This window comes from Artemia franciscana, chromosome 9 (assembly GCF_032884065.1).
Source record: "Artemia franciscana chromosome 9, ASM3288406v1, whole genome shotgun sequence".
Taxonomy (NCBI): Eukaryota; Metazoa; Arthropoda; class Branchiopoda; order Anostraca; family Artemiidae; genus Artemia; species Artemia franciscana.
In genome coordinates this window covers 31,594,054-31,610,218 of record NC_088871.1, presented here as the reverse complement: position 1 = coordinate 31,610,218, position 16,165 = coordinate 31,594,054, and the positions used below count along the sequence as shown (strand labels likewise).

The following is a 16,165-nucleotide window of genomic DNA, read 5'->3' as shown; positions in this document are numbered from 1 at the left end:
CGCATCCGTGATCTGCCTTCTGGCAAAAAATACAAAATTCCAATTTTTGTAGATAGGAGCTTGAAACTTCTACAATAAACTTCTTTGTTAAGATTCTATGACTTTTAGGGGGTTTTCCATCGATTTTCTAAAATAAGGCAAATTTTCACAGGCTCGTAACTTTTGATGGGTAAGACTAAACTTGATGAAACTTCTATACTTAAAATCGGCATTAAAATGCGATTCTTCTGATATAGCTATTGGTATCAAAATTCCATTTTTTAGAATTTTGGTTACTATTGAGCCGGGTCACTCCTTACTACAGTTCGTTACCACGAACTGTTTGAAAAAAAAAAATCTTCAGTGGAACAGCACAAACACAGAAATAGACACACACCGTACAACCGAACATAAGAAGAAAAAAGACTTTTTACTAAGTGGCATTATCTTAATATAATTTTTTTCTTCTTTTCATAAAAAAAAACTTCAATATGGAATCACACTATGTCCGGGTAGTGGATTGAAATTATATCCAATTAATAAAACAAAAACAAAAAAGGAGTAGCAATACTCCGACCCTTATGAAGGTGAAAAAGATAGCCGGAGGCCTGCCCACCCACAGCTTTCATTAATCACGTATGCAGAGGACCTTGCGCACGTATCCCCTCAAAATCTAACAAATTTTACAATTTTGTCTTTTTATTGGCTATAGCATTCCATATGATCGATCTATTCTGATCGTTTTTGAAGTCGTGCCCCCCTCACCCTCCCGAAAAAAATCGCTATGTACGTGTCTGATCTTCAACCCTCTCCCTGCTCGAAATCTGAAAATTCTTCAAATATTCCTGTAAATTCATAAACTTTTCATATGTCCACCTATTTGTGGCATTTTTACGATTTCATAGTTCTTATATAAAAAAAAGACAGAAAGAGAAAGGAAGACTGTTTTCCTACTTTAGTAATTAAGATAGATAAGTACTTGAACGAGGTCTTAATCCTAATCACCCATCCAAATACTTAGGTCAAAAAGTGTAGTCATCCACATTCAACCGCAAAGAATAATCCATGAACTGGCAGTCGTGTCGTCAGTAAGTATAAGTCGTCATAAACTGAATGATTAAGACTATAAATCAAACAAATAGTTCAAAAGCGACCACCCGACACAAGGGCTCATCAGGAGAATACACACTTGCCTATAGGGTTTCGACGCTTTAAATTCAGAATTTACTTCGATTTTCAGGACATTTGCTCAAGCTGGCTTGAAAACGTGTCAATGAGTCTCCCGACGATATTTAGGATAGGACAAACCCAAAAAGCTGAGACGACAAGTCCTCATCTCCAAAAGACTGAGTAAGTAGATTTCCATGAAAAAAAAGCAATTTGTTTCTAGCTGAGTTTTTATGTGTCATGATTTTTCAAATGGTTCTCTTACAAGGAGAGCTCTGAAAAAAAAGCGAAAGGTTTGACAGAGATTAGCTCTCTACAATATTATTAGGCCAAAATTCTCAGCAGCACACAAAATTGAAAAACATTGTGCCATCATTTCTCAGCAGGAAAACTGACTCATTCATAAATGTTTTTGTGAAAGCTAAAGGAAATAACGATTATTAGGATTATATTTCTCTTTTTCTTTATCTAAGTTATCATTTTAAGTTTTACCAGAGATAAAAAAAATGAGCATCCAGAAACTCTTATTTGGTTTAATTTGGTATGTAAAATTTAATGGCGGGGTGAACCTATACATTCCGGGTCCGGAACCTATACATTTCAGGCCCATTGCCTGAAAATGTAGAATTTTTTGTTAATTATTTGTATTGGACAATAGAGTAAAAAATAAATAAAAACACTGAGCTTCACTTAAGTATATTCTGCAGCATATTGAATTAGAGCTAAATATATTACCAGCTTAAGCCTTACTTTACATAATTTTCGGTACGCTTTCTTGGACACACTACTTTTTAATCCGTTGAAACAAAAAATATTAAAAGCGGGCAAATGGATTTTAGTGTGCTTTTTGGACATTTTTTTTTTTTTTACATATTATTTCCCCCTATTTACACTACCAAATTTGGAGACTTGCCAGCAAAGCTAAGACACGAGAAAGGGAAGGTTTTACATACACCAAGCAAAAATTAATAATTAAATCAGGGGTAGTCCCCAAAATCAAGGAGTAAACCAGCAAAAAGAAGGAAACGTAACCTGCTATTCCGTTACTTTGTCAATGCGGTAGAAGAGGAGGGTAAAAAAAATATATAAAGAGAAGTTAGGAAATAAAGGACGATGAATAGAAACAGTAGATTTGGCAAAATCAAATACAAATTGTAAAATAAGCTACCAAAAAAAAAAATCTAATATACTTTTTCTCTACGGCCAGCAAAACGTTTACCAAGATAATTTAGACTATTTAATTTTTTAGGCTCTAAATTTTTTAATAATTTAGACTATATAATTTAGACGATTTGTTAGATAATTTAGACTATTCAAATCAATATCTCGGAAATGGCTTATGAACACACAAACCATCACAGCCTAACAAAAGCAGTTAGCAGTCGATTTAATTTAGTATGGTCCAATATGTCTCAGAGCAAAACCAACTATTTCCATCAGATTGGTGATAATATTTGTTCTATCATACCATAGGTGGTAACATCCTTCTATCTTACCACAAATTGCAAAAAGAACAACGGCTTTGAGAAAGGTATTTCTAGCTGATATTATAGTTAAGTGATTGGACTGCTGGCAGCTTTATAATCAAAAATCATGTAGTAGATAACTTTTGTAGTGTGCAAAATCTCGGAACAAAACGTTTGACGCTGCTGAGAATGTTTTTTGCGCTATGTTCATAGCCAAGTAAATACAGTAATGGAATGCCAGGCAATAAGATAGGTATGCTTGAATTTGTGATCAAGGATGTATCCAGGATTTTTTCCGGAGGAGGGGGTATTTTTTAGGGGAGAGGACAAAAAAACTTTAAGAAAAGCACCAAAGTTTGTTTAAATGCAATTTCGTTGCTTTTTTACACATCAGACGAAAATGCCAGGGGGGAGGGTTTCAAACCCGGTAGCCCATCCCCTCCTTGCATTTAATCTATCATCGAAACAAAAAGACAATACTAACAATCATTTATTTCACAAACGCTCATGCTAGGATATTGGTTTTATATTTATTTCCAGCAAGAATCATTGAACATTCTTTATTTAAAGGTTTTTTTAATTCACTTTATGTTCATCAATTAATCTCAATTAGACCTTAATTTTGAAACAACCAAGTCTCATCCGCCAGTCAAATTACGGGCGTATCAGCTTTGACGTTTGACAAAGTGTTTACTTCGACAAAAAAAAAAAAGGGCGAATGCCCTCAGGTAACCTTTAACCTTTACTTCTCTTTTTCCCCAAGGAGCGCCTGACATACTTTTCCGGAAGTTGCGTTCTAGGAAGCCAAGTCCAGCAAGATCTTTTGCACTATTGTCCATCGTGTGTCCTAATGTTTAATTCCTGCTTGAAGAGACAAGTAAAGTTAGAATAACAAATAAGGATGACCGTTTAGTGCAAGTGTGCTCTCCACAACAATCTTTGCCAAAGTTTTTAAATCAATTGCATTTATTCTTATAAAAGTTATTTTTGAGAGGCCAAGAATCTTTTTAAATCACAGCAAGATTAATCGAAACTGATAATTTTAAAATAGGCTTAGTTTTATAATGACCGCCCATCCCCTATTGGGTTCATAAAAACATGTTTATCAGCACTGTTTCACCAGAATTTGTTTTGGCTATAGATTACGACCTTGACTCTAACTCCTTTAATTTTGAACGTGCGAGTCTTAAAGCAATTTGACTCCTAAAATCGTACATTCCTGCTTGGATTCTCACACTTTCTTAGCACCGAATAGACATCAACTCGGACGAGAACTTTCAGCTAATCAGGTAAAAATCAAGGTTGATTTGATATAAAAAAAATATATATAGATGACAATACCACACAACTCGAGAAAAAGATTTACTAAAATTAGCCGAGTCGAAATTTGTTTATTTTCATTTCCTTTAATTCATTTCTGATTCGCTATCAAGGTTGTATCCAGGAGGGGTTACAGGGTTGGGCCCCCCCCCCCTCCCGGATTCGTGTCCGACTCGTAAAAACGTAAGAAAATGAATATAACAAGTTTTTAATCCTTTTTTTTAAGTTTTTCATAGCCCCCCTTACCAAATCCTGGATACAGCTCGGTTCGTTTTATCTCAAGATACAGCAAGTGCACTAAGTTGAACCTACGACTTTAATTGTGAATTGCAATCTTATCTAGCCCCACAACTTAGACCCTTAGGCCTATTCCTTATGTTTCATTTGGCTCTTAAATTTAGTTGTTGAATTATTTTAATTGCACTTAATTTTTTAGACTAGTGTACAAAGTGAGCATCCCGAAGCTCTGACCACCTTTAGAAAGAAAACCCATTGCTGCCGACTTCTCCCCTGAAGAAACACCAGAATTTGTGTATTTATGTCTAAAACATACAATGCCAATTAAAAGATAGTCAGTGCTGGGTCATTTAGTCAAGGAGAGGAACTACAAGTAGCCTTATGTTCCAAATACTTGATATGCATGTTTTAGTACAAAAACCAAGGGCTTAGAACATGAATAGAGGATATCACGTCTTTTTTCTTTTTCTTTATCGGAGCATCTTCAAGGACCAGAGACCACAACTGCTGAAGTAAACGGGTGAAAACCAGTACAATGTGTGATTTAACTGTTAGAATAAATGCCTGGTTTAAGGCCATTTCATACACTTCTGGGCTTACTTTAACCTTGGGTTGGTTACTTTTGTGAAAATCTAAATTTGAAAGGATGATTGTCCATGGGACAGGTAATTACTTTTTATAAGTTCTAATAACTACAGTGGCGCACATGAAAAAGAGGGCATCTCAGATTTTCTTTAATCTAAATACCAGTAAAAACTACAATTTTAAGCTTTACGTGAAAGCCGTTTTTTTCTTTGAGGGTTTAATTTCTAAAAACATAAACATGACAGCATTTCGCTGAATTTAGCTTCAATCTAGTATATAGCGAATTTAATTATGTATCAGCCAATCAGGTGGCTTTTGAACAAGAGGTGCATAGCATTGTCGTCCCTTCAATCATGGTTGGGTCTCCCCTAATACCTCTTACCAAGTAACTATGCCTCTGCAAATACATCCACCGAATAAATGCCATTAGACGAGATTTTCTCGCTTTCCAACTCGTTGCCAGGAAGTGTGACATACGCCTTTTTAACAATGGACACGGCCATGTGAAAGTTTCCTACCAGATGCAAAAACGCATAACTCATTTTGAATTTTAAATAGTAAACTTATACACTGTTTAATTAACATATGGGTTAAATCTCTTTGAGTATTTTTTTACTTGTCCGCTAGTGCATTTATGTTATTACAACACGCTGACGGTTACTAGTTTTATTACCCATTGGCTTTTATAAATGTCACTTGTTTGATGACAAAAAAAGAGATATCCATTGTCACGAATGACTGTGTACTGTAAATTAGGAATTTCCCTTTCACTGCAATTAATCCAATTTGCTCGACAGATAAAAGCTCCCAACACCAAATTTCTCTATCTTTTCCTCCACGACTAGCAAAGCCTATTAACGACTTCTTAAATAAAGAAGGCAACAAGTATCATGAAGAACGAGCCACCGTTGTCACTACGACTTTCCAGTACAATTAATGCTCCAATAGATAAACTTTCCTCTCACCCATTTACAGAAAAACTCAAAGAATGTATTATTCTTTAAATCCTGAGAAACTTCGATTTATTCTCTCTTCCAGTCTCTCATACTCAACTTGATCATAAGATTCTCTGCATATTCTTAAAGTTGAAGACAACAGAAACTAATTACATGATAGCAGCAGATCAGTAACGGTTTTAGGCATCAATAACTGGGGGGGGGGTATACAAGAATCATGATTGCAACAATTTTTTAGTCAATTAAGTACCATAATAGGAGCGTAAAAAATTTTTATGGAAGAAATTTAATATCAGATTATTTTCGGGCAGGGTCCAGAAAAACTGGGGCCCTGCCCAGGTCTGGAACCGGGACCGCTCTAGATATCCCTTCCAGGAATGATCCTGAGGAGTCTTTGGGTGAATTTCCAAATAATTAAGTTATTTCTATGGGAAACAATATACTTTTAGTCGGCGTTTCAGGCGTAATAAAAATGACACAATTCACGAGGGTTATTAAAAACAATCTCGAGAACAGATTTGCTCCGTCAACAATTGTTAATCAACAACAATTCCTGCGAAAACATGAATTTTTATTATTATTTTAGAAAACCGTAATACTTTCCGAGTCAATTGAAGATTGTTTGAATACTTACTATTAGACTTCCGTTTATTCTCGTAGTTTTCACTGTTTATGCCACTTTTTACTGTTTGATCAAATTCAGAAAGTTCCAGTTTTACAAAACAAAACCTATCCAGTATCCTTTGGAGAGGAAATGAGCAGATATTCAAGAAAAAGTGTATTACTTTGGGCAGGAGATTAAGATAAAAATAACTTTAACATCCTCCATGACAATGTGCATTTTTTTTCTACAGCCGTAAGAATAAATAAAATTTCTCAGTGATATTCTGCCTTGAAATTTCCAGCTTAATATGACCAAAAGCCTTAGCAAGCAATTTTTAAGGTTGAAATAAGCCGCAGAAGCATCTATAGACAAGTAATCGAAGAAGAAAATATTTACAAAGGAATTTAAGCACATTACTTTGCACAAGTTTGTCGTCACGTCGTGTGCTAAAAGTCTAGAAAGTTCTCATTCCAATATATTCAGGTTAACTTTCAACTACCAACAATCCTGGAGACATATTAGCCAATTACTAGTCTACCCTCGTGTGTCCAAACTCAAAAAACAGCAACAATTTTCACAAATTATGTAACATGTTAAGACAAATAAAAGTAAGAGATTGCCAAATAAAAGACTGGATCTCATGATCTGTACCCACTTCCTCTCATTCTCAAAGGCCTGGGTTGCGTGCAGACACAAATAAAAATTATACAGCTATAGGCAGCAACGCTAGCTGATCAGTAGAAGGAAAACTGATGTCTAAAGGCTTAGAGCATAAATTATAGACCAAGGATTGTAGTACTGAAGAGAATAAGCCAAAACAGTAGAGACGTTGAAGCGTATTCAGACTCTTGATTACGTTTCAAAGCTTAAATCGGCCTTAAATTACAAGCCTCTGAATTCTTTTTCGTAAAAATTGTCTTTAAGAAAAACAAGAGTCTTACCATGATAAAAAAATTATACACAGACTGATAAATATCCACAGGGCTAACTGAAAAAAATTAACATGGGTCTATGACCCGTAATTAAATAGTCGGTCTATCAATAAATTACAAATCTATTCACCATCAGTCCACAAGAATATAAACAGTATCCTGGTCACCACTACTATTACTGCTAATACTAACGACTCATTGCAGCACTACGCCACCTGTGGCCAGCATACTTACGCTTCCCCAATCTATTCAAAGCCTCCCGCTTGACATCCTCCCAAAAGTTCCTATTTACCTTAAATCTTTCCTTGGGACATCCTCCCACCCCATTTTGGGACGACCTACTTTTCGCTTGACCCTACACTGTTGGCCGAAAATGACTATTTTTGGCAATCTAGTCATTTAGACAATGTGATGGGGGGGCAATGTGACAAGGGCGCCAATAAGCAAAATCTTGGGAGGGCAATTGTGACAAAGGTGTCAATAATTGACCAAATTGACCAATTTATTCTAAAAAAAAATGTGAAAAAAAGAGGATGCCAGAAAAGATCTTGGGGGCCCAGGCCCCCGGTCCCCTAGATCCGCAGGTGCCTAGAAACTGGGATATGGCCATTTTTTGTGCAGCTTACTGTTTGAGATACAGTCAGTCAGTCAGGTACCCAAAACAATCCGTAGGAAATTTATCTGGAAAACTTCTAGCAAATTCTCCTCCGTCTTTTGGAGCTCTGACGCTTCAGAACAGTCCATTAGAGTTTAACTCTTCTGCTTGTTCAAACTCACCCTCAATGTATATATATATATATATATATATATATATATATATATATATATATATATATATATATATATATATATATATATATATATATATATATATATATATATATTTTCTTTTTTATTCTGGACAGTCAAGCATTCATAGGTCGGTTAACCACAGTCTAAACAAACCACAACCACGTGTCATTCAAAACGAGTTGAGGTCCAACCTCTGAGAAATAGGGCGTCGGTTAAACCTTGCTGATTTACTAAATACTAATTAAAAAGCCGTAATCTGAGTTTTAATAGGACATATCTATTTCACTAAGGAAAACATAAGACCAGGGACCAAGATTTTACAGAATGAAAAACATTGACAATGTGAAGTAACATAGAAGAGTAAACCATATTACGACATTGGCCTATTTTGTAACAGTCTTTCTACCGCAGCATTGATATCCCCATAGCACATAATCAAGGCCTGGAGGTTCGCTTCTCGATTTAGAAACCCCATTGACGCAAGCTGATCAAGTTCGTTACGATACCTTTCTTCAGGAGGTTGAGAGGCATTATCTCCAGTTCTATTCGCCATAGATGATATCTAAAAATAGATTCGTCATTTACATTCACTTATTGCATTATGTTCTCATTTCGCTTTAGAGAAGTATGATGTGCGATTCATTAAAAGGTCCCTCAGAGAAGAATCAAAGCATAGGGAAGGGGGAAGGGTGGTCTGGACAATTCTTTATGTAGAAACCCGGTTTCCACATAATTCCTTTTTGTACAATAATAGAGACTATATCCTCGTGACATATAGCCTAGTTTCAATTATACTAGTTGAGTTTTTAGCGTTTGGTCACGGCATGATTTCTAAAAAAAAACACATTAAAACTTCCTGAAATTATTTTATTATTATTTTCTTTTTCTGTTCTTAGGGTGCGGAAAATACGAAATATTCCCCCCCCCCCGCAACTGCTGTTTTTTAGTATGACAAATATGAAATTCTTCTTCTGCTATAGAAATAATACAGGCTACAATCGCTTGATGTTGTTATAACGGCAACCATTTTTTATAGCTGTTTTTAATGTCTTTCCTGTTTTTTTTTTATTTAATTTTTTCTTGATGGTTGTAAGATCACTGGGAGCATTAATTTATTATTAGTTTTTCAATACAAATAAGAAAAACAAATGAACTTGAACTATTCTTTCTCTTCTTTTGTGAACAACAAAATCTTACAGAGGATCAAATTTAATTTAACTTGGATACTGTCTTTAGTTGTGAGTACTTGGGTTTCTTGCGAGTACCAAAAATGAATAAAATCAGTTTAAAATAAGTGAAGATCCATCTTTTTGAAAGAATTTTTTTTGAACTAAAATTACGTATAACACGAAACTCTGCTAGCATGAAGAGATGTTTAAAGCATTCCAAATAACAAAAAACTCTTAATTTCCGAAACCTGTTAACTTCCACTGGGCAAAGTTGAATTTTTACTTCTAATAACGAGAATTCAATCGAGTAGGAGTTAGGTAACATGATATCTTGAAACCTATAATACAATATCTAGAACAATATCCAAAGTTCTGATTTCTATCTTTTAACAAAGCATGATTTTGTAATTTCGAGTTGAGCCATCACAGTCCACAACTAAAGGGAGCATTTAATATTTTCAAATCTCTGAAATAGTTGCCAAACACGCTTTGTTTAACCGTTCCCAAAGGACAAATTAGCAGAGCAATGTACGTTTAATCACGCTTTGATCCTCAATATCTACATTCTTTCATTAGTCCTCCATTTGAGAATAGCTTAGAAAAAAAATTTAGAAATTATCTCAGAAGTGTAAAAATGATAACAATAGATTATTTCTTATATATTATTGATTTGCTACGACATTATTGTATTGATTTACAACGACATATTATTTGGGAAACTGTGATAAATCCATGTCTACCACTGAAAATTGACAGTCTGCCTTTGTGAGTAAGTGTAGTACGTATAATCGTCCCTTATGGCGGTGGCATGATCCATTGTTGAAAGATAAACACTATGTATGGCAAAACACACAAGCTAAACGCCATAATATTTTATCTCTGTATTGGTAAGAGGAATTGGCAAATTAGAATATAAATTTAAATGCTTACCATTTGCGACATAAAGTTGTTCAGAGCATTCTGTGATTCGGTTGAAGGAGTGGCTGGAGTAGTACCTTCTGGCGAAACCGGAGCTGGAGGTGGGGTAGTTCCTGCACCAAGGCTGAAAATAAGACACTATAATATTTGAAAAATAATTCCACCACAAAAATCAGATATGACCATTTTTTTTTCTACCCGAATTGCCGAAGGCAAAATAGAAGCAGGAATGTACTGACTTGGAAAAAACTTACAAAGATGAAATGGGAAATGACTATTCAAATAAGAAGTTTAATACTTCCCAGTTCAATTTCATTCTTCCCAGCTTGTGTTTATAAAAAGAAAAAATATGAAAATGTAAAATAAAGTGCGCCTAAAGATTAATGATGAATTAAATAGTAATCAGAATGCATTCGGTGTATTTCTTGATGCGGCCAGGTCTTGCCAATCACTTGCTTTTAAAAAAATTATAAAAACATGTTTTTCGAGTTGTATCCATCGCGTAGAAATCTGGTGTGTCGAGACAGTAGTTAAGCTATTCACTTTGATAGTTATTCGACAAGTTGTGTAGTTCCTAATGGATGAGTCCTAAATCTACTTCTCCTGCTTACAAATTACGTGCCACCAGTATTACCACTTGACAAAATTATCAAGTTTGCAGATGGCATTCTTCTCTTGGGTCCCAAAAGGCGACACAAAAACATTCCTAACATTAGAACCTTTTTTGAAATCTTAATGAAACACTTTCAAATGCATCTGATTGACGCAATAGAAGTTTTGTGTTGCTAAATGAGAAAAAGTCAACACATATACGGTTTTTAACGAGTTTTAACGGTTTTTAACGAGTTTTAACGGTTTTTAACCATAGATGGTCACTCCTCTCTTTGCCTTAGTAACTTAGCACTAATTTGTGTTGGTCATTTTAAATATGTTGGAGTTAAAACGTGTTGTTTCAGAAACATATCATAACGTCACTAAAAATTTTCCCGGACGGTGGATTTTTTCGCGTAAACGCTTTTTCCTAATTAACATTGTTTAGACAACTGAAATTTTATTTGTTAATCCATATTACCTCTACAGTGTTTCTGTCATCCACTTTTCCTTCGATATACAGACTCATTCAAATATTACAAAAGAGAGCAATTAACATAATCTTTAACGTTAATAATCTATTGTTAGTTAAGCATTTTTATGGTTCATCTGGCTTCTTTTCTTTTTATCAACATAACTTTGCTGCTATCACAAATATTTGCCAGAAATGGGTTTATTGTCAACTTTCAGTCAATTTTCAAACATTATTTTCAACTTGTTCACAATTCCATGATTACCCAACATCACACAGTTCTGAATTCTCTTTCGAATTAAGGCCAACAGTGCGAATTCAATCCCAATCATAATTAGAAATTGGGTGACTAAAAAGCGGCTTCTCTATCTAGCTTGAAAGCAATGGACTTCAACCTCGGCCGAGAGGGTATGCCCCCCCCCCAAATATCTAGTTAGAAACATGCATCAGATCTTCCTCAAATTGACCCCGTAAAGTTATTCCTAAGAAATATTTATTTTAGTTCTGATTTTGTTAGGAAGCAAAAAATCGTATGGGGATATAAATACTTCTGGTATTTATCCCCATTCATACTTGTGGTGTTTTCGCTTCTTCTTTTTTCTTTGTAGTGCTAGCAACTGCGATATATACTGTGCTTAAGTGTGCTATTAGGTATTTGGGGTGTTTGTTTATCGTTGTCATTTTTCATTTGTGGATTGAACAAATATTCATCTGTCTTTCTATCTATCAAATAGAGAAGGTCAGTTAGTCAAGCACTTTACTGTTTTTGGATGCAATTTTTTGTATGGAGCCAAGTTACGCAGGGTCCAGATTTGTGCTTTTAGAACGTGGGCACTTTTATCAAGTACTTTCAAAAATCGCTATGTAGTGAAACTAATTGGCAAATTTTGTAGATGTAAATTCGAAAATGTCAAGACAGAGATAGGGGTTATTCAAATAACCAATAAAAAAAAGTCTGGTAAACTCTACTTGAGATTATTTTAACCCTTTGATTGCCTGCACTTCAGTTTACCACCAAGAATTGGTTTTTAGAGGCTAAAGGTCAAGCCATTGGACAATATTGACATTAGCACTAAAAAAAAGGGGCCCAAGCTGCTTTCCAAGCTAAGCAATTGTCGAACTCCCAAGCCTCTCTCACGCGAAACGACCGACCCTTGTGAGAACTAAAAGTATGAGCCCCACTCAAGCAGAATAAACGACCTTTTTGTGAGGCTCAGCATTCCGAGGTACCGGATGAAACCAGGCATAATTTAGAGCGACGGTGGTGTTTAGGTGAATAGTTTCTCATGGACAGGAAATCATTCATCTTCCGTAGGCTCGATTTCGAAACTTTTGTTAAAACAAATATTAGCCTGTTTGTTCTATTTCTCAATAAGCTTTCCAAAAATTATTCGAACTTTGTTTGTTTTAAGAACTTCGCACGTGGGGGGGGGGAGGACTAGAACCAAATCCCCTCAGCTTTAGTGTGTATGATTAAAGCACAAAGAAATTAAATCCGGGTGAAGAAGACCTTACCCAACTAAATTTGGAGATACAGTCCTTAGTCTTTCCATGCCTTCTTGAATCTGCATAATGGCTGATAAGGCCTGAGGATTGGTCATTATCCTTTGCATCTCGGGATTTTGCATCTGCTGCAAAAACTGAGGCAACATACTAGTAACCTGACGCTGTAAAATCAAACAGAAAATTAAATGTTAATCAAATTTAAAGGGAGAAATTTATCCCAACTATATATATTATGTTTTATCGTACCGTAATTATAGCGAAATTAAACACAAAGTAAAAACCAATCCTGCAATTTTCCCCATGCCCGTCTCATTAAAAATAAAAAAAATCATCATAAAACTAGTCCTACAGTAAAGAAGAAGTAAAAACAATCATATACAGTGCAATAGCGCTGCCTAAGTAAAGAGCGATGTGGGCACAATTTATCCTTTTTTTTACTTATTTACTATTTTGGCGGGGTTTAGACCAGGACACTTAGCATCGAAGGAGTTATCGTAGAAACTTCGAAAAGGGTTCATTCGATTGCAAAATTGAAATGACTAATGTTGTTTTTAATAATCGTAAATAATTGGATGGCAACTAGCCCCCTCCCACGCCCACCATTTCCCCGAATCCAATAAAAATTTTGAGATAGTCATTTTGTTCAACGTAGTTGAGAGGTCCGAAAATCCTGTCTGAGGATGACACCTCCCCCCCCCCAGCCCTCAGGGCAAGGGTTGTAAGTTATGCCCTTGGGACATTTGAGGTTTATATAGAAAGGGTCATCGTATAAACTTCGGAGGGGGCACACTGGATTCGTAATCAGAAGTTCTAGTGCCCTCTTTAAGATTCAGAGTGATCGGACGGTGGATACCCCTCTCCCACACCTTGTATTTTCCCGAAACGCATCTGATAGAAGTTTTGAGATAGCTATTTGTTGTCATAAAAATTTCTAAAAAGACTCATTCGATCGGAAATTGAAGGAGCTATCGCTCTTTTAATAGTCAAAACTGACTAGAGGGCAACTAACCCCCTTCCACGCCCCCCATTTCCACAAACATGTCCAATCAAAATTTTGATTCAGCCATTTTTTTCAGCGTAGTTAAGTTCTGGAAATTATGTCTTTGAGGATGAACCTGCCCCCCCTCCACAGCCCACCGGGCAAGAGTTGGAAGTTAAGCCTTGGGGGCATATAAACAAATTTTTTTAAAGAAAGGTGGTCGTATAAACTTCAGAGTGTGCTCATTGGATTAGTAATCAGAAGCTCCAGTTTCCTTTTTAAAATTCAAAGTAATGGAAGGGCGGATAACCGTCCCCACCACACACACACCTAGTATTTTCCTGAAATGCGCCTGATAGAAATTTTGAGATGGCCATTTGTTGTCATAAAAACTTCTAAAAAAGGTTCATTAGGTTGGAAATTGAAAGGACTAGTGCCTCTCTTAACAGTCGAAAATAATTAGGGGACAGCTAACCCCCTCCCACGCCTACCATTTCCTCAAAAACATCCAATCAAAAATTTGATCTAGCCATTTTGTTCAGCTTACTTAAAAGTTCCAGAGATAATGTCTTTGAAGATGACACCACCTCCCCCCCCTAAACAGCCCTCGGGGCGAGGGTTGTAAGTTATGCCCTGGGGGCATATAAAGTTTTTATAGAAAGGGCGGTCGTATAAACTTCGGAGAGGGCTCATTTTATTGGTTGTCAGAAGTTCTAGCATCCTTTTAAAGATTCAAAGTGATCGGAGCGCATATACTCCCCCCCCCCATCTCGTGTTTTCCTAGAATGCATCTGACTGAAATTTTCATATGGCCATTTGTTGTCGTAGAAGCTTCAAAAAAGGCTCATTCGATTTGAAATCAAAAGGGCATTGTTTAATAGTCCAAAGTGATTGGGGGCAACAAGTAGCTTACTGCCAACTAAGACCTTTACTTTATTTTATTACACATAGAATTTTAAAAACTATGAAATAGTTATAAATATCGAATTATAGTGCACTGTAAACACTTTCGGGTGGGTGTTGGGGCTTCAATAAGCTCGGATTCTTTGCCAGCTTTACAGTTAATATTAAAGTACATATCTCCCTTCCACTTCCTTCAACTCCTGCGAAAATCATAGGAGACAAAATGCTTCAGTTGAAACACGCACTGTTCCAACAGCCCAGTGCATAGCGTCATTAATTTCCATTTGATTTGAAAATGACGTCTTAGCAAATTAAAAATAACACCCTTTAGTATACCATTGTTGAAACCTTATACAGGAAAATTGCAACCCCTCGTCGAACAACAAGAAGGAATCACTTTTTTACATGGGCAGTAATGAAACGTTCTCTTATTCTTTTTCGTCGCTATTGAGGCACAGGAACAACATAGAGAGCTGTTTAAGGACTCATAAAATATAATTCTTGTAACTTATCATTTTTTTTTATATGCATAGACTCGATTGGGGCGTCATAAAGTGCCACATGATACACTAAAAGCACAATTTAGGTGATATTTTTCGAATGGAAAAGCTGGGCCGGACACATGGACATCATAGAGAACTAATTATGGTTTCATTTTTGAACTAATTTATATATTTATTTGCTCTTTATACATTTGACTTTAAGGCAATCATAAAGTGACACGGCGAAACGAGACGTACTTGATGATAAGGTTTCGAAGCCGGTATTTCTGAATAAATATTAATGTGGAACATATTAAGTAGTGTAATGCACCCCTCTTATTTTTATTTTTTATATCAAAATGAGGATGGATTAATACAAAAAAATTATCTGCTCAAAGTAAAGAATGAAGTTGAAACTTAAAACGAGCAACAGTTTCAGAGTTACTTAATAGTTTTTTCTCAAAACTATTGGGGGAGGGTAGTAACTACACACCCCCCCCCCTCAACGACGCCACTGCTTTCAGAGCAGCTAACGCAAGTTCAATCTGCTCATATACAGCAGTGTCCAGCAAATAGTTGTCGAACTTCTCAAACAAACTGTTAGAAATTTCATCCGTAGGCTAAGGAATTCAAAACCCTACCCCCAAAAAAAAATTTTTGTTCAACCTTCAAAAACATAAAAAAAAATGAATATAAAAAAATTATGCGTTTTTGTCATCACTATTATTAGTTTAATAGCTAACCTTTAGAGAGTAAGAATATATAGTTTTTACCATTGCAATGCCAGTCAATTCTAATAAATTCACAGTTTCATTTTACTAAGCTACAGGAAATCATCAATCCATGAACGTTCCCACAGTATGACCAATCCATACCAAACACCCAATAGGCCAATGTTACTCTCTATCCTTGAACGGCACCACAATTTGACCCGTGTATCTCAATCAATCCATACCAAACACCCAATAGGCCAATGTTACTCTCTATCCTTGAACGGCACCACAATTTGACCCGTGTATCTCATCCACCATATAGGCCAATTTTGGTTAAAGACCAGAACATAATTTGCGCTTTACTCTTCTCTTACTTTCATAATTAAAAATTATC

The 16,165-nt window shown here is 35.7% G+C and overlaps 1 protein-coding gene and 1 long non-coding RNA gene across 2 annotated transcripts in view; one reads left to right on the top strand and one right to left on the bottom strand.

The window, feature by feature from the left end:
• LOC136031273 (uncharacterized) overlaps positions 1-5,608 on the top strand; it is a 39,551-nt gene extending 33,943 nt beyond the window's left edge. Inside the window, exons 2-3 of the long non-coding RNA XR_010618478.1 lie at positions 1,220-1,329; positions 4,369-5,608. This is a non-coding gene — a long non-coding RNA (uncharacterized LOC136031273). The remainder of the gene's footprint in view (positions 1-1,219; positions 1,330-4,368) is intronic.
• A 2,691-nt stretch (positions 5,609-8,299) lies between these two features.
• Positions 8,300-16,165, bottom strand: part of LOC136031272 (ubiquilin-1-like) — a 32,206-nt gene continuing 24,340 nt past the window's right edge. The window contains exons 8-10 of the mRNA XM_065710708.1: positions 12,704-12,855; positions 10,138-10,249; positions 8,300-8,600 (exon numbers count right to left, since the gene is read on the bottom strand). Coding sequence (XP_065566780.1) covers positions 8,409-8,600; positions 10,138-10,249; positions 12,704-12,855 — 456 coding nt within the window. The 3' untranslated portion in view covers positions 8,300-8,408. The remainder of the gene's footprint in view (positions 8,601-10,137; positions 10,250-12,703; positions 12,856-16,165) is intronic.